The sequence below is a fragment of the Osmerus eperlanus genome, chromosome 10, assembly GCF_963692335.1.
Source record: "Osmerus eperlanus chromosome 10, fOsmEpe2.1, whole genome shotgun sequence".
Lineage (NCBI taxonomy): Eukaryota > Metazoa > Chordata > Actinopteri > Osmeriformes > Osmeridae > Osmerus > Osmerus eperlanus.
In genome coordinates this window covers 17,734,126-17,753,279 of record NC_085027.1, presented here as the reverse complement: position 1 = coordinate 17,753,279, position 19,154 = coordinate 17,734,126, and the positions used below count along the sequence as shown (strand labels likewise).

Here is a 19,154-nt window from a genome sequence, read left to right as displayed (position 1 = left end):
CTGCTGCCCTCTGTAATCCTCTACCAAGATACCTAGACCCATATGTCCATGCTAACCCGCATAACTGCTGTCTTTACATCCACTGTGTTTGTCCTAACTTCCTCAAACATGTATTCCTCCATCCTGCCTGTATCCCGGTATTTGTCCCCCATAGATATGACTGCATGTCCATCTGTTCCTGTCATCCTATCGTTCTGTCTGTCTGATATGAAAAACGCCTGGGCCTCATTGCTCGGATGACCCTGTATATCATCCGATCATTCCTCTCTCCCTTTTGTCACCTACCTGTCACCAGTGGCCGTGACCTCTCCACTAATAGCACAGTGAGCCTCGTAGTGGAACCAGGACACACTGATGGACTAATGTTATGTACAAACCTTGAATCCTTCATGCTTTAAATATACTGTAAGTATTTGTGTAGACTTTGGCTACAAGAAGACTAGGGACTGTCCCTCCACAGTAAATTATAGAGAATCTTCCAAGTCCTATCTAATGTTTGTATAAGCATGTCGACTGTTCAGAATTTAGCCTCTTTCTGAAGAGGAACTATCAGTGACTTTAAAAACAGCTGATAGGGATAAACTGTAGCCCCCCCCCCTCTCAGGGTCACCGTCAGCACCAGTCCTCTCTGTAAAAGCCATGGTGTTTAGACCTCCTACGTAGATCTTCTCTCCTCACAGCTTTCTTCAGGGTGATTAACTCCACTTGGCTCCTATCTCGAAATGTTTGTATGTGTTTATGTGTTTTCCTTCCACCCACACCACATCCTCTTATTGTTCCTTTTCTCTCAATGTCTTTATCCCATCCTCTCCTCGCCTACTTCTCTCTTTCAGTTTGCCTGTTTTTCAGCCTCCCCTTCACTCTCTAATTCCCAGGCCACTTTTTTCTGTTGAGTGTTTTTTTTCTTTCCAAATGTAGTGTTCTTTACTGAAACAAACTATTGTTTTTCTCAATGCCTTTTTATTCTAACCCCTTTCCTACTTCTCGAAAAGCTTTAACTTAAAACATGTTGGGGTGGCTGCCTCACGTTTAATTAGGTCAGTAACCTCCTTTGTTGGTTTAAATAATTCTCAGGTGTAACAAAGACAAATCCTTCTCTCTGCTTCCTCAGCCTCTCTGCACAGATACATCTTTGAAACCACCCTTTCTTCTCTCCTTCTACACTCATCTTCCCACGGCTCTATTTCTGTAACCTCACTTCTTCTTGTAATTTACAGTTCGCCTGCAACCCTCTCTCTTTCTCTCTCCTTCCCAGAGATTAAACTGATTAGTGTACATTTTCATGTTTTTGACTGAAGGATAATGGTTTCCCAATCAACCTTTATCTATGTTACGCCTGGGACACACTGGCAGCGAAGCGCTGCGATTAGCTGCGAAGCGCCGCCTTTTTTCTTTCGGCGCCCATGTTATCAAATTGGACTGGCCACACAGGTTGCGAAGGGCTGCGAAGCGCCGCAATTTCTCGCACTCTGCAGCGAACGTTTCGGCAGCTGGTCAAATTTGTTTCTGGAGACACTTGCGAAATCGGTTGCAGGATGATTATGACAGCCAGCCCAATGCTGCGCTGTTGTAGTGTTGCCCCAGGCTCTGGTACGACGCGCTAGGCGGCTATTGGTTTACCTGGTGCTCGTCTTTAATAAGTCCAAAGGCCGGCTAAGGAGATAATACCTTTTATTCCAGGATGGCTGGTGCAAACAAGACATACACGAGACAATACTCTGCCGAAACGGTCAAAACCATTTGCCCTTCCGGGGTCAACACCTGGCTCTACCTGTCTCCCCCTGGCTCATATAGCCGAGCCAAACAGCGCCACCCAGTGTACAGCCATAACCATTACAATACAAATATTTGGCTCTTACAATGATAAAATACACCATATTAGTTGATATATTTGAATAAAAAAACATGTTATTAAGATTTTACTACATCAGGTGTTGAAATTAATCAAATAATCGATGCATCGCAATGGACATGGACGATGCTGCATCGATGCAGTGGCCGACCATAATCGATTATAACACAATGATGTCGCTCGTTAATTTTCCGGCTGCGGCATAAACATTCAAATGAAAAATAACATTCACAGTAGCCTAACGCCTGGGACACACTGGCTGCGATTAGCTGCAATCTGCAGCGAAGCGCTTGGAAGCGCCGCTTTTTTCCTTTCGGTGCCCATGTTATCAAATGGGACCGGCCACACTGGCTGCGAAGCGCTGCAATAGCCTGCGATCTGCAGCGATCGTTTCGGCAGCTGGTCAAATTTTTTCGCGAGATGCTTGCGAAATCGGCGGCAGGATGATAAAATACACCATATTAGTTGATATATTTGAATACCAAAAATACGATTTTACTAAATTAATTGTAGACTACGGTGAACATTTGTAAAGTTGTAGACTTTATAATTATTTATTTTTTTATTATGGAGGCCTACGTACTCTACCAATATTCACCCTATATAAAACCTAACTAATGTAACCAAACTAACGAATGACAATAAATGGATCGATCTGTTGAGCCAGCATGCCCGTAGTTGTTTTGTTTGTTTGAGAGAAACAAGTTGTCATGCGTTGCACACAACCAGAGGTGTCAGAAGTATTCACATTCATTACTCAAGTAGAAGTATAGATACTAGGGTTTAAAAATACTTCTGTAGAAGTTGAAGTATCAATTCAAGCTTTTTACTCAAGTAAAAGTATAAAAGTACTGGTTTCAAAACTACTTAAAGTATAAAAGTAAAAGTAGTAAGGGGAAAAAATGCCATTAAGGACAAAAGCTTAGGCACTGGGGTCTATAATGCACGACCCCACCTCCCCCCAAAAAAACATTTTTCCAAAGGCCATAATGACTTGTTATATTGAAATGTTAATGTTGAAAAATTTGGGCTGCACCTGTTTATGCACATTGAAAATGAACGCATTTTAGTACAATGCAAATACATTAAAGAACCATATATGTGTAGCCTACTACTAAGCATTAACATGTGTTTCATGGAGCGCAAGATATGATGACTAGTTGCCTATAAGTATTGTAATGCTGCAAAAAGTCAAACTTCAGAGGCATGTTATCAATAGCCTTTATTCAAATTAGACGGCGAGTTTGTGAAAGCCATTAGCTCGTGGTAGCCTACGTGGGTGCGCAGAGCTTGCAGCGCATTCGAAAGGAGTTGTTTTTGCATCCAAACATGTCGAAAAATTCTTCCAGGTACGGCCAGGGATGCTGGCTAATCTTCCTAGCTACCAACGTCCTCGCTGGTGCTTGGTTCGGACATTTTGCTCGAGTGCTCTTGAGTCTCTGCCACGGACATCTTCGTAGGCTACATAAGTCTGCTATTTCCTTGCTGGAGTTTGACGTGATTGTGTCATGTGCAGGTGATGGATCACGTATAAACCAATAGGATGTCGGAATGGTATATGTTTATACTTCTCATCCAGCCACCATCAAATTCACTCTATCCGGATGGCGCGTTTTTTCTGGATAGTTTTTTTTGTGTTTTTTTGAACGATGACAAGCCGGAATGAAAACAAGCCAAACTGAAATTGGAGTAACGAGGCTATTTAAAAAATTTAAGGAGTAGAAAGTACAGATAACTGCGTGAAAATGTAAGGAGTAGAAGTAGAAAGTCGGCTGAAAAATAATTACATTTACATTTAGCAGACGCTCTTATCCAGAGCGACTTACAGTAATTACAGGGACATTCCCCCGAGGCAAATAGGGTGAAGTGCCTTGCCCAAGGACACAACTTCATTTTTGGCCCAGCCGGGAATCGAACTGGCAACCTTCAGATTACTAGCCCGATTCCCTAACCGCTCAGCCACCTGACTCCCGTTACTTCAGTAAAGTATAGATACCCAAAATTTCTACTTAAGTAAGGTTACAAAAGTTGAAAAGCACAAGTTGTATGACCCTCAGTCAGCACCAATTTTACAGAGTACAACGTAGAGAAAGATCAATGCTGGGATGCTGTTGGAATAGCACGTTTCCTAAATATAGCCTATGCCAGGGGTCACTAATTGGCGGACCGCGGTCCGGGTCCGGACCCAGGCGGTTCCCTATCCGGACCCGGACCTATAACCTATATACGTTTCCATTTTAACCGGCACATCTTTTTGTTCCAACTAAATGTGGTTTCTATCTTACTTGTCCAATACAAAGGTCCAATCAGGAGCTTTAATAACTGTAATCACCATGACAACTCACTCACTGAAAGTTGGTTGCAACCTCTGTGGGTCAGGTTGTGTGTGTCATTCGCAACAACGCAGGCTAATCGATTTGCTAACAGTACCTGTTTCTTCCTTCCTAATTTCAGACAAGTATGCATTTGTGCTGCCGGTGGGGCGCACAAAACCGATGTGTTTAATGAGACGGTTGCCCTTGTCGTGGTAGCTAATGTGAAACGTCACTATCACGGCCGTGGGAACTAGGAGTGCTGTAGCACCCCCTGACAGCACGAGAATTTCCAATGATATGACTTTAAAATTCACCACCGCGGCACAGCCCAGCCCCGCAGTAGCGGACTGGCCATCGGGAGCACCGGGAGAAGAATAACAATGGAAAACCAGGCTAAGAAACGTAAGGGTGGGGCTGAAACATTGAGACAAAAAGACATCACCTTCACTAGACAAGGTTTTACCAATTGAAAAACGGCTATGTTCATTTTACATAAAGCTCAAAAAACGACTTTGTGCTCAAATAAAGGCAAACAAATGGTCTTGCGTGCTACGCGTGCTCGCATTAAGTATCCTAGCGTTCTCACGAACTAGCATCACATCAAACAGAATGTGCATGACCTATTTTTACTCCCAGTCCATCCCTACCGCCCCGCAACATTAAGAACCCCCCCCCCCAGCAGCACCCCCCTGATAAAATATCCTATGTTCCCGCGGCTATGGTCACTATGACACAAAGCATGGACACTTTGAACAAAATTACCCCCAGAACTCTGAGGTAAGGACCAGAAAAATAAACCATAATTGTTCCGGACCCTGGACTGAATGGAAATTTGGTTAGTGGACCTTTTGGGTTTCTAATTGAGTACCCCTGGCCTATGCCATGTTTATGTACCATGTGAGCGTTACATGTGAAAAAGGAAAGCTCAGAGTAGCTGAAAGGCTTGGTGACCGGCGCGGAGAAATGCACGTCTGGTGTGAACAGCCTTGAGCGAGTCGTAGCCGATCGTGACGCTTCCGGGCGCTTCGCAACCAGTGTGTCCCAGGCGTTAGGCTATCTTTTTTTAAATCTTTTCACATTCCCACTTGTCCACTGTTTAGTAACTTTGAAGGAAATGTGTGTGTGTGTCCATGTGGCTACTATCTCTCTTGTGCAGAGCTAAGCCAGAATCTCTAGGCCTCTTTCTCAGTTCCTCTGCTCTGCTCTTCTTGGTAGACCGCTCCCAAACTATGACCCTGCCCCCGCTGACTGTGTGTTTTCTTGCCCCCCCAGTAGGAGCCTTGGTACCAAGCCCGGCTGCAGCCCTAAGGGACAAACTCCCGACGACGCAGGCCGACACCCTGGACATGACGCCAACTCGTCCGTCTCGGACCTTGCCAACTCCGTCACCAGTGACATGCTGATGGTAACTACATTTTCTTTTAGCCCTTGTGTTATCTTCGGGTCATTCTGACCCATCAGTCATTGTGACCCACCATCGTATTGTGACAATTTTACCGCATACAAAAACAAAGTGAAGCATTTTCTTTTAACCGTTGGGCTGTCTCAGACCCCCAACATTGCGAAGGTTAAAATAAAATTATTTTTATTTGTTTTTTTATTGGGTAAAATTGGGTAAACACAACGATGGTTCGTTATGAACTTTTGGGTCATGTGACCCGAAGGCAGCACAAGGGTTAGTCTGTCTTTTATCACTCTGTTCCATCTAGCCTCTTACTTGTCCTCCTTCTCCTTCTTGGGAGACAAATGGAAGGGCCAATACAGAGGTCCCCTTGCTTGTGACAAAGCCGCCTCCTCAAACAGGCTAATTACAGTTCACAGGAATATGCTTCATTCAGAAAAGAGTGGACGGGTAATTATCAGTGGAAAAGTGTACTGAGAGCTAGGAAGTGTGTGTGTGTGCTTGTGTGACTGAGTATGTGTGTGTGGTGGGGGTCGGGAGTGGAGCTGTATGTAATTATGTGGGCCACATGCCTGCTCTGTAGAAGTCATGAATCTGCTTAATGATGATATTTTCAGCCTTGGAAAAGGGTAGTTAGAGGCAGTTATCAGTACTTTGGGGTGAAAATGCTGTCTGGGTGGATTGCCAGCAGTCTCACTAGGCCACTAGATGTGGATCACCAAGCTGTATGCTGGCAAGATAGGATAGCTAGACTATTGGGGGATGCTGCTTGGGGTCTAGTTATTATTCATCCATTGACAATACAGACAATTCATCAAATGCCCAACCAGAGAAGAGAACACTCTGGATCACTGCTACACTACAGTCAGTAGAGCCTACCACGCCGTCCCTCGTGCAGCACTGGGTCACTCTGACCATGCCATGGTCCATCTGATTCCTGCATACAGGCAGAAATTAAAGCTCTGTAAACCTGTTGTGAGGACATCAAAACAGTGGACCAGTGAGACTATGGAGGATCTGCGGGCGTGCTTGAACAGTATTGACTGGGATATGTTCACGAATGCTACCAATAGTCTGGATGAACTCACAGAGGCTGTGACATCATACATCAGCTTCTGTGAGGACTGCTGTATTCCAACACGCACCATGGTGAACTTCAACAACGACAAGCCCTGGTTCTCAGCAGAGCTCAGAAGGTTGAGGTCAGAGAAGGAGGAAGCATTTAGGAGTGGGGATAGAGACAGATTCAAGGAGTCAAAGAACAGGTTTAGCAAGGCGGTGAGAGAGGCTAAACGACTGTTCTCAGAGAGACTGAAGCGCCAGTTCTCTGCTAACGACTCTGCTTCTGTCTGGAGAGGGCTCAGGCAGATAACCAACTACAAGCCCAGAGCCCCCCACTCCACTAGCGACTCCCGCCTGGCCAACTACCTGAACGAGTTCTACTGTAGATTTGAAAGACAATTGGACTGTCCTGATCTACCCCCTCCCACCCATGTGGCCTCCCCCCCTCTATACAGTGACGACTCTCTCCATTCAGGAGGGTGAAGTTAACAGACTTTTCAAGAGGCAGAACCCCTGCAAATCCATCACCGACCCTTTCCTGGACCCACTGCAGTTTGCCTACAGAGCCAACAGGTCGGTGGATGACGCCGTTAACATGGCCCTCCACTTCACCCTACAGCACCTGGACTCCCCAGCATCCTACACAAGGATCCTGTTTGTTGATTTCAGCTCTGCCTTCAACACCATCATCCCCGCCCTGCTTCAGGACAAGCTCTCCCAGCTGAACGTACCCGACTCCACCTGCAGGTGGATCACAGACTTCCTGTCTGACAGGAAGCAGTGCGTTAAGCTGGGAACACAAGTCTCTGACTCCCGGTCCATCAGCACCGGATCTCCTCAGGGCTGCGTCCTTTCCCCTCTGCTCTTCTCCCTGTACACTAACAGTTGCACCTCCAGTCATCCGTCTGTCAAACTTCTGAAGTTTGCGGACGACACCACCCTCATTGGGCTCATCGCTGACGGGGACGAGTCTGATTATAGGTGTGAAGCTGACAACCTGGTGACCTGGTGCAGCCAGAACAACTTAGAGCTCAATGGGCCTCATTCACCAATATCTTCCTAAGTTATTTCTTAAATTTGTTCTTAAGAAAGTTCCTAAGAGAAATCTACGTGTGATTCATGACGTGTTCTTAAACAGCAGAATTGTTCGCAGGTGTGTTCTTAGAATGATGAATCCCAATATTTCGTAAGTTGAAAGCTCGTGCCCCGTTGCTCCTATTTAGCATAGGTAAACACCCCGTTAATTCCCATAAAAGGGCATGATATGGCAGGGCCGTGTGCACACTCAGAGAAATGTCAAAACGACGTGGTAAAGACGGTGGAGGCCTCGACGAAAAACTTTAATAATTCTGAAGTGGAGGTACAACTGCAAGAAGTTAGCGACAAACAACACATCATATTTAATAGCGTCATCTGTGGATACAAAGCAGTAAATAAAACCGATGCATGGAATGCAATTACTCATGCAGTGAACGCTGTATCTGGAGAAGTGCGCCGAACTGATGAAGTGAAATGAAATGGTTTAACTTTAATCTGAATTCTGAAGCAAAAAAAACATATTTCAAAACATAGCCTAGAAGACAGTTGACTGTTACAAAATATCCATGAGGACTGCTCTTGGTAGCCTAAAGCGTCCCAACAGGTACTCGTCACTCTCTGCAAATAAATCGGTATGGTCACGGAAGATGCGTTCCCTCCTCAGGGGACGATCTGCAAAATTTTGCAGCAGCAATAACCACGCCATTGTGTGATGTTGTCTTAGTGTGCGGAATAATCTTCAAAGGGGGTTCTTTATTCATGAATTAATGCAATATGAGTAGGGTAAATGCCTTAAAATATCACGAGAAGGGAAAAACTTAAAAGGACGTTTAAGTCATAGAGATTAGGTCAATTTTTACACCGGTCTGCCAAATTTATTCGTTTTGATTCAACGATGAGGCTGCCTCTTGCAGGGGAAATGAGAAGACATCTATTTCATTCTACACTTCACTCGTATTTTCAGTTGTAAATGAGCAGCAAAAAAAATCTTTTAAATCTATGTAATCTTTATGAATAATAAGTATGCATTTTTATATAAAATATACAGAAATATCAGTTTTAAAAATGTCATCCAAAAACGGACCCCTGTGCAACCGACGCAAGCAAGCACACCCTACAATTTCCCCAGAAATTGTACCCTCTCTAGTTGGTTTTAAAATAACTTTTGTTCAATTAAATGGTTCACAGAGGGACATGTTTTTTTCTCCAGGATGCTCTTCTACAGGACAATCATAAATAAGACAATTAACCTAATTAATTTTCATAGATGTACTTAACAGAAATGTCTGTAAATAAGTATGCATACTTATTATGTATGAAGATTGCATAGATTAAAAAGCATCCATTTATTGATGCTCATTTACACTTCAAAATAATAAGATACCAGATGTCTGAGCGGTTACGGAATCGGGCTATTAATCAGAAGGTTGCAGGTTCGATTCCGGCCGTGTCAAATGATATTGTGTCCTTGGGCAAGGCACTTCACCCTACTTGCCTCGGTGGAATGTCCCTGTACTTACTGTAAGTCGCTCTGGATAAGAGTGTTTGCTAAATGTAATGTACATGTAATAAGAGTGAAGTGTAGAATGAAACACGGTTCTCTACTCATTTTCCTGTGATAGGCTATATGGTAGCTTCACATAGTTGAAACAGTTGCATCAAAACAAAGAAATTGGGCAATCCTGTTTAAAATTGGTCCTAACCAATATGACAAACTTTCCATTGACTTTTTCCATTTTAGTGACATTTTTAAGCATTTACTCATATTGCATTCATTCAATAATAAAGAACCCCCTTTGAAACAAGACTTTTCCATCTACACATGATACAAATGATGGTTTTAGCTTTGAAGTATAGTTACGGTAGTTCAACATGAATCGAATTGTGTTATAATCTGATGGGTGCCTCTGTAGATCACAGGAATCACCAGATCGATCCCCATGTCTGGCGACAGTATTTAGATTCAAATGGTTGAATTTACACATCTAGCAAATGAATACCAATGTGAAGGATTCAAATTATTTGTGTCTATTCCAATATGTAATGATGGTATTCAATGACACAAATCTGTGCTCTGGAGTCGCAGAGGTCCGATAATATCAGCTTTAATGCAGCAGTTGGAAATCAACAAGTACAGAGCTCTGGGGTTGTCTACGTTTCCCTACGCGCAACAGAGTTTGGGCTGGTTCATGAAGTCCAACTGGCTATCTGTCCCTCCCCGGCATATATTTATACAGTGCAATTGAAACACAAGTATCAAAAAAGGGTTGAGCTTGTTCTCTCGTGCATCAGGGAGTTGTTCTTGCCTACGCGTCCCACCTGCTCGGGTGCCATCTCCACCCAGTTTCAAGGTTGTTTCTGAAAATGAAGAGATAGAGACACAAAGAACAGCCTGCTTCCCACACTCAGTGTGAGACCCTATGTTTAAGCCTGAGCACACTTCTAAGTTTCATAAGACATAACTTTAATAAGCACAATGCATAACTTTAATAAGCACAATATATTCTTTAAATGCCAGTAAATAATTAATCAGACTGTCAGTAAAAGAGCCTGACTGAGGTGAACGGCAATACAGTACTGTCCAACTGAGCTCACATTATCAATCAAAATTAGTGGTGGGCCGTTATCGGCGTTAACGCGCTGCGTTAACGTGAGACTCTTATAGGGCGATAAAAAAATATTGCCGTTAATCTATTCTCAAAGTTGGGTTGGGAGCTGGGTCTATACTACGCAAGCTATGATGACTTTCACCTTGATATTTTAGCGCGGATGTATACCTAGCCGAATTGCACTGTAGGGGTGAGTACGAGTCTTCGAACCTGTGTGTATGCCTTGTGTATGAAATTATCACATCAAACGTGACGTGCTAACATGGATGCAGCTATGAAGCCACCTGGTTTGCTTCAGGGAAAAATTATTTTTAAGAAGCTTCCCAATGGAAACCTCGACAAGACTAAGATTGTTTGCACCTTGTGCTATACGGAATTAGTTCCAGTCTCAAATACCACCTAAACGCAAAGCATCCCTTAGCTAATGCGAAAGATGCCGGGCCCAGCACTGATGTAGCGCAGGGGAAGAGCAAGCCCCCACCCCTCGCCTCTCGGCTTGAAGCAACGGCCCCGGTGGATGTAGGTGGTATCATAGATATATATAAACACTAGATGTCTTACGGCATACTTTTATTCTATTTTTAAAAAAATAACATAATTATTCATAAGTATGCAGTGGCATACCGACATCTCTGACGTTGATAACAAACCAAACCGTTTCAAAATCGGTTGAAAATTGAGAAAGTTATGGTCATTTAAAAAGTACATGTAGCATCAACACAATGTTATGGGTGAGCGAGTTGACTGTCGCAAGATGGCCGCCATGTGCGGACGTTCGACTCCGTTGTCCGGCAACGCGGACGAGACATCTAGTGTTTATATATATCTATGGGTGGTATTGCATTTCTTGTTATACTTCCGGCTCTTCCGGTCATTTTTATTCTATTAACTCCAGTCAACATTTACAAAACTATCTCCCCCAATAATTTTTGTTCGATTCTCGAACCTGGCTCATACTACTAGCTTTTTCATAGAATAATTTTTCCTGATTTTGGCTAAGTTTGAAACCAATCCGAAATGGGTAAACTAGCACCCCATGTATTTGCTTACGTCAATAAAAGTTGCCTGCAAATGTGCTCGCGGATACTAACAGGGCACGAGCACAAAAGTTCACATTGGCCGATAGCCGATTTACCTGGAGCTGAAAGAAATGGCTTGAGTTGCCTGCCCTGTTGTAGCAAGTTTAGCAAATGGTTGTCACACATACATGAAATGTTGTTAATATAGTTTATTCCCGTTATTTTAAAACAGATTTGATTTTTCGTAAAAACGTTCATGACATTATGGCAAATATTATGTTAAGCGTGAGCATAGATTGTTGACATGTCTATCTGGAGCAAAGACGAAGATTAATACTTTAACTGATAACCACAATAGGAAATGATATATATTTAAATAATATTAGTCTTGCCTTCAGAAGCTTTTGTTAAACACACTCATTATTCTTTTTTTGATCGTGTCATCAAGCCAGACTGCTTTTGTGGGACAATGAAGGTCCTCAGTGACTCTGTTTAACCCCCACTTATATCTGATGGAAACGTCTTGTATATAGTTCTGTTAATATGCACATGTTCAATAAAGTAGACTAGGCACACTTCTCAATTTATTACTTTATTACCAAGTCTTGTTAGATCACGTTATATCCATTAATAGGCGTTTGGTTTTGTAGGTGGAACATATAAAACACAGACCACATTTCTACACTGATGTTAAATTGAAGGCAGTGTGAATTTCGTGGCATTTCGTTTGAATATAAAGTTGACAGTAAGCTATGGTAAGTCTGCATTATGGAAGATTTCTGTTACAAAAATAACTATTAAGCTTTCTTTGCCTGGCGAGAACAACGACGGAGCTGTTCATGTTAACAGTTTATTTAATCCGATACAATGCGTTGGAAATCATACTCATATCACAAAGAAAAAAAGCATATGTGATGAGTTCCATCTAAAAAAGCCCTATAGCCTATTTAGCCTATAGCCTATTTCTAAAAACTAAGTGAAAGGAATACTATACAGTGACAGCATACATTTCCGTAAAGTTTGCATCATGTCTCTGATTCTTATCGGACTTGTACCCCATTCTGCCACTGCAATGCCTCACACGCTCGCAACCATATAAATCTATGCGCGCGACTGGTTGTCGCAAAGTATGACGTGTACAGCTAGTTGCAAGCGTGCACAAGGTCTCGGAGCTAGGGGAAAAAAGAGCCATTGTTTAAAGCTAGACCGGAAGAGTCGGAAGTGGAAAGATGCGTGGTCCTGTTTCGTGCTCTCGCTTGCCTCACTGCGCCACTGAGCACTTTTCATAGAAATGAATGGGGACGCCATCTTGGAAGACAAAAGTTGCTTCCTCTAGTAATATTAACTCTATGGGGAAGAGTCGTCGTTAAAGATCCTGTAAAGTGGACCTGGAAACGAGTTTTAAGTTCGCCACACCACAGAATAATGTGTTATTAACTACCCATCCAAATTCGAATGAAAAAATAACACCGACAAGTATGTTAAATTAGGCTTTGAAATCGTGAAAAAATCTGCAGTCTTCTCTGCTTGAGACTGGGGGGGTGTGTCGCCTGAAGGAGCTGAAGCTCCGCCCCTCGCTGCCTCGTGCTTAACTCCGACCCAGATAATGGACGCTATGTCAAGCCGAACAAAACCGTATAGAATTAGAATTTATTTGTTCAATGAGTGAAACATACAGATGCATATAAATGAAATGTTCTCCTGAGCTGTAACAGTTAAAATGGTCACCAGAGACAGCAGACAGTGAGCTCTCCAACTAGGCTACTTCTAAATCATTAGCTACCATTTCACCAAAATACCATCATTCTACACGAGTAGCCTAATATCAATTTAGCGGTTTGCACTAACTCATAGCAGAGATACTTCTGGAAAAGTTATCTAGTATAATTATAACAAGCACACAAGTGATGAACTGCTGGCAGCGGTGGTTGGTCCAGGTGCGACCGGAGGATGAACGGCCGGAGGGGCGATGCTCGGTACGGCTCCGCGCTGCAACAAAAGCCGTGTGTTGGTGAACCCCGTCTGTCTCTGGTCCATGTTAAAACTGTCCGCCGTGAAATGGTCAGTGCAGAGGCGGATGTTGGAGTTTATCCGAAGCTTTCCATGAGCGTGGCTCTTCACAAAATCTATCCACCTATTTTTTCTTTCATTATCAATAGGGAACTTAAATGGCGTTGCAGCGCAGCTGGAGTTCTTGCATCCAGGGAAGATGCAGCTGCGGGTGGTGGGAGACATCCTGAAGCTAGCTAGGTAACTGATGTAGGCTACAATAACAGTACAGCAGGAGGAGCCATTCAGTGATCTGACGTAGATAGGGCGAAATAACGTAGATAGGGCATTTTTTGGCTCCGGCCATTAAAACCTGATCTGAAAACGGAAGAGAAACTGTTCTTTGGTTTAACTCCACATTTCAGTGTGACAAAGTTTTAGCGCTTTGCACATGCTTTCAGGAACTCATTTCACACGTATATAATGTACTTAGAAGCAAAACATGGAATTTGCTTTACAGGATCTTTAAACTACGATGTTTGAGTGCAACCGAGGCAAGCCCGTCAGCACAGCTCTATCAGCCAAGCTAACTAATCTAATAAACAGTTAATAAACAGCAAATGTTTACTCCTCGACAGGTCTGCAAACGCCTTTGTAAACCGAGATTTGTTAAAACGTTTGTTACAATTGTTACGTTACAAACAAATCGTTTTAACAAATCGAGGCGACAAAGCGAGGAGTAAACATTTGGTTTCTTATATACTACAACAATACGTGGGAAGATCACAAATCAAACAGGTTGAATCTGGAGCAGACGCCATGCTGTCAGAGCAATCAGTTGCACTTGCACTGGTTGCGTCACTACATCTCCAAGGCAACATATCAACAACATCAATTTGTCTTCTGTCTGCTTCAGATACTTCTTTAAAACGGGAAGTGATTGCGGGGCGTTTGCGGACCTGTGCAAAAACCATATTTGGTTGTTTTAGTTTTTTTTTAGGCAATTTAGGCTACTTTGTTGCCGAGCAGATGCCACGTTGTTAAGGTCAATGGCTACATCTCCAAGGCAACCGCTTTTTGCTAGGTCCGTAAACGTTTATTTACCTCTGCGAACTTTCGGGAGGTATATAAATGGATTTATTAACTTTTGAGAACGTCTTCTGGACCAATAGGAACAGCGTGTTGGTCCAATTATTACACTAGTATATACGAAACGAAAAAGTACGTCTTATTGAACATAATTTATTTTCATCACCAATTATCATAGTAGAACAGCTTTCTCAAGCAGTTTGTGATGCATTTTGGAAACAGGAGATGAGCTCCTGGTCTAATACGCCACCTGGCTTGAGAAACCCGTTCTCAAAGAATTACTTTTAGTCATTATTTGGGTAGCACACATATTCTGAATGCCTTCGGCGGAATTCAAATGAGCCATTTTAATCTAGATTACTAGATTAACGCCAAGATTACAGTGAGATTAATCTAGATTAAAAAAAATAATCTATGCCCACCACTAATCAAAATACAATTTAAATACACCCCATGCAAGAAGTCTGAGACACTGGCTAGATGCAGCATGCTCATCTAGAAAACGCAATGATACTGTATGTTTTTTATGTATTGAGTGAAATATTAAATTGTAGAGACTGCAAGTATGCGACCAGATACTGAGTGATGCTAACGGCAATACCGTCTAACGGAGGTCACAAGATTAATCGAAATACAACTTTTACACACCCCAGGCAAGAAATCCGAGACACTGGCTATATGTAGCCAGAGAATGCCACCCTCGGGAAACTTCCGGGTTCTGAACTGGTTGCAGTTCCACTCTGGTTCCATATGAGGGCGCTCACCAGAGAGTGCAGAATGAATGGAGGTCTATGGAGCTATACACCTCAAATTGGGTGTATATGTAGAGTTTGAACTATAGAGCTAACGAGATATGAAACATAAACAGACCCAAATAACACTACAGTGTTTTCAAAAGTCTGTCGGGTCGGGTGACACTGCAGCTCCCACCTCAGGTCATGATGACCCGATCGTAAACGTTACCACAGACAACCAGCCAGAAAATTCTACCACAACGTTATTGTTACCTTGTAAGTGTCAGTAACTTATATATGATATTGTGTGTCTGTGCGTGTGCCTGAGTACAGCAGTAAACAGAATACAACGTTTATATTTCCTTGTCTCAGATGATAAGAGATGGTGAGAACTCCTGGCCAGCATTGTGGACGGAAAGTCAGGCTAGGGAGTTTAAAAACAGGCATCCTTGGTTAGAGTGGAGGGACAGAACGTTATTAGCACACATGTAGATATTAGCACACATGTTAAGTTGATATAAGCAATGGAAATTCATAAGGTCAATTACAATGCAAATGAGAGTAAATTCATGGTCATCTTAAATGTGCATTACATTACACAATTGAATTACTATATGGTAATAAAAATCAAGGAATAGTTAGAGCACTCACAGACTGAAACCATGCCAAAAATGAAGCTCTAGGACATGTTTACTAATTAAAAACTACTGACGTTTTGATGCCACAGCATCTTCCTCAGAGTAATACAGACAAATACAGATTACTTTTGATTAAATTTGGGCCCTGTTAAGCAGATGTTATTGCTAATAGATACAAAACTTGAATGCTGATATTAGTCATGGTTTTGTATACTTCCAGGTTATGCGTTCTGCAGCTCAACAAAATCAACCACCATCCTTACTGAAAAAAGATGATCCATATCTGAGGAATGGGTGTACTTTAAGATCCAGTCATCCAGTACAAACAGATCCACAGCTCTTTCTTCTTTGCGTAACAAAATTAAAAGAATATGAAATAGCCCAGGAACTCACTGAAAAGGATAGGCAGGATGTACTTGGAACTTTGGTGAAAACTAAGTCAGAGACTGTGTTGGCTGAGACAGATGCTGTATTTAGAACAGCATACTACCTTGCAAAGATGAACCGACCTTTCACTGACCATGACAATCTTATTGAGCTTCAGGAACAAAATGGTGTTAACATGGGCACTAGTCTCCACTCGAGGTTCAGTTCCACAAAAATCGTGGAACACATTTACATTTATTCATTTAGCAGACGCTTTTATCCAAAGCGACTTCCAAGAGAGAGCTTTACAAAGTGCATAGGTCACTGATCATAACAACAAGATAGCCACAAAAACATTGCGAGTAGCCAAAACATGAAGCACACATTGTGAACAACCAAAGTAAGTGCCAAAGGGAAGAACCATAAGAGCATGTAGTTAAACAAGTTACAATTAAACAACATGAACCGCTATAAGTGTACCTGTGGAAAAAAACAAGCAACAATAATAAAAACAATATATCACAGCGAGTAAATTTTTTTTTAATCAGTTACCACTAACCACAAGAGCAACAAGTCTCTAAGCAAGAGTCATTGTGATCCTTGAGGAAACTAACATCGGGTCAAGCGAACCATTCCTAAGTACCGTTGTACTCCCGGAACAAGTGCGTCTTGAGCCTTTTCTTGAAGGTGGAGAGACAGTCAGTGTCTCTGATGGAGGTGGGGAGTTGATTCCACCACTGGGGGGCCAGACAGGAGAAGAGCTAGTGTTGGGACCGGGCGGTCTTGAGCGGTGGGACCACCAGGCGGTTGTCTGAAGAAGACCGTAGGTGACGGGTGGGGGTGTAAGGCTGCAAGGAGAGACTTGATGTAGACGGGTGCAGTCCCGTTCACTGCTCGGAAGGTCAGTACCAGGGTCTTGAATCTGATACGGGCCATGATAGGTAGCCAGTGGAGAGAGATGAGGAGCGGGGTAACATGGGAGCGTCTGGGTAGATTGTAGACCAGGCGGGCTGCTGCGTTCTGAATCCTCTGAAGAGGGCGGGTTGCACATGCTGGGAGACCAGCGAGCAGCGAGTTGCAATAGTCCAACTTGGAGAGGACAAGTGCTTGGACTAGCAGCTGGGTGGAGTGCTCAGACAGGTATCTCCTGATCTTCCGGATGTTGTAGAGTGTGAATCTACACGACCGGGAGACTGCAGCAATGTGGGCCGTGAGGGAGAGCTCGTCGTCCATGGTAACCCCAAGGTTCCTGGCAGAGGATGAAGGGGTCACCGTCGCAGATCCCAGGGTGATTGAGAGATCGTGGGAGATGGAGGGTTTAGCCGGGATGATGAGAAGTTCTGTTTTGGCGAGGTTCAGCTGGAGGTGGTGCTCGGTCATCCAGGCGGAGATGTCTGCGAGGCAGGCCTCAATCCTAGCTGAGATCCCCGGATCGGTTGGGGGGAACGACAGGAACAGCTGCGTGTCGTCAGCGTAGCAGTGGTAGGAGAAGCCATGGGAGGTGATGATTGGTCCAAGTGAGGTGGTGTACAGAGAGAAGAGGAGGGGTCCAAGGACGGAGCCCTGTGGGACACCAGTGGAGAGCTGGCGAGGGCCTGACAGTTTGCCTCCCCAGGAGACCTGGTAGGATCTTCCCGACAGGTAGGATGAGATCCACTGGAGTGCAGTGCCAGTGATGCCCATCTCAGAAAGTCTGGAGAGCAGGATCTGGTGGTTAACCGTATGAAACGCTGCAGAAAGGTCCAGCAGAATGATGACGGATGACCTGGAAGCCGCTCTGGCAGACTGGAGGGCAGTGGTGACTGAAAGGAGGGCAGTCTCTGTGGAGTGGCCAGTCTTGAAGACCGATTGGTTGGGTTCAAGCAGGTTGTTCTGAGAGAGAAAGTTTGACAGTTGGTACTAGTTGGTAACACATAGCAAAAGAGATGCAGAACAAAATAGTTAACACTATTGTGTCATCTCCAAGCAAATTGCCTGTTCTCATTGACGAGGCTACATCTCTCAGCCACAAATCTGCCATGATTGTAAACGTTAAAGCCTCAGTAGATGGAGCTACTCCTGAATTTGTGTTCCTAGAGCTAGTTGAGCTGGAGAGCCAAAGGGCAGAGGGTATAGAAGAAGCTCTACTTAACTGTCTAGACACTGCAGGCTTCAGTGAAGAGTGGCTTCAAACAAATTGGGTCTCATTTGTTTCTGATGGAGCCAGTGTCATGTTACTGTAGGCAAGAACTCTGGTGTGGCAACCAGGCTCACTGCAAGGTACCCTAACATCTTCACATGGCACTGCATGAACCACCGTTTGGAATTGGCTGTATCTGATGCTGTGGATGAGGTTCAGGCAGTGAATCACTTCAAAGCCTTTATGGAGAAGATCCACAACCTGTACAGTCAGTCTAATAAAAATTCACAGGAGCTTCTGGAAGCAGCGCAAGAAGTGGGCTCAGAAGACCTTAAAATTGGCAGAGTTTTATCTACGCGATGGGTGGCCAGCAGCTTCCGTTCTGTAAAGGGTGTGTGGAGATCCTATGAAGCACTCAACAGACACTTTGAAAGTGCTGCAGGAGACGAAACAAGAAACAACAAAGAGAGACAAACTTACAGAGGCCTGGCACGTTGTATGTAAAGCAAGGAAATTCTGTGTGACCTTGGACTCATGTATGATGCACTGTCTGAGCTTGCAAACCGGTCCCAGCAACTCCAGGCCCATTCAGTCACACTCTTGAGAGCCGACCAGCTTCTGAAGCGCACCATCAGAGTGCTGGCATCATTCAAAGACTCCCTGCTTCATGATCTCAGCATTCTGGATATAAGCAACTGGCCATCAACACCTGGCATACGGCATGTGGAGGCACAAGTAAAAAGACTGTGCAGGCGGTTCAATCTTTGTGAAGAGCAAGCAGTAAATGGTATGAGAGATTTCCTTGAGCACCCAGACAGTGAGCCTGAAAGCCTAAAACCTCTCATAAGATGCATGCAGACCATCCCTTGCAGCACTGCTGAGTGTGAAAGTGGCTTCAGTCTCATGAACAATGTTTGCACAG

At 43.7% G+C, this 19,154-nt stretch overlaps 2 protein-coding genes across 2 annotated transcripts in view; both read left to right on the top strand.

Moving 5' to 3' along the window:
- rlbp1a (retinaldehyde binding protein 1a) overlaps positions 1-13,670 on the top strand; it is a 272,522-nt gene extending 258,852 nt beyond the window's left edge. The window contains exon 9 of the transcript XR_009931520.1: positions 13,660-13,670. The gene's annotated coding sequence lies outside the window, so the exon portion shown is untranslated. The remainder of the gene's footprint in view (positions 1-13,659) is intronic.
- The window catches only part of syt7b (synaptotagmin VIIb), a 106,893-nt gene that overhangs the window by 79,533 nt on the left and 8,206 nt on the right, over positions 1-19,154 (top strand). The window contains exon 5 of the mRNA XM_062471916.1: positions 5,443-5,572. Within this exon, the coding sequence (XP_062327900.1) occupies positions 5,443-5,572 (130 nt within the window). The remainder of the gene's footprint in view (positions 1-5,442; positions 5,573-19,154) is intronic.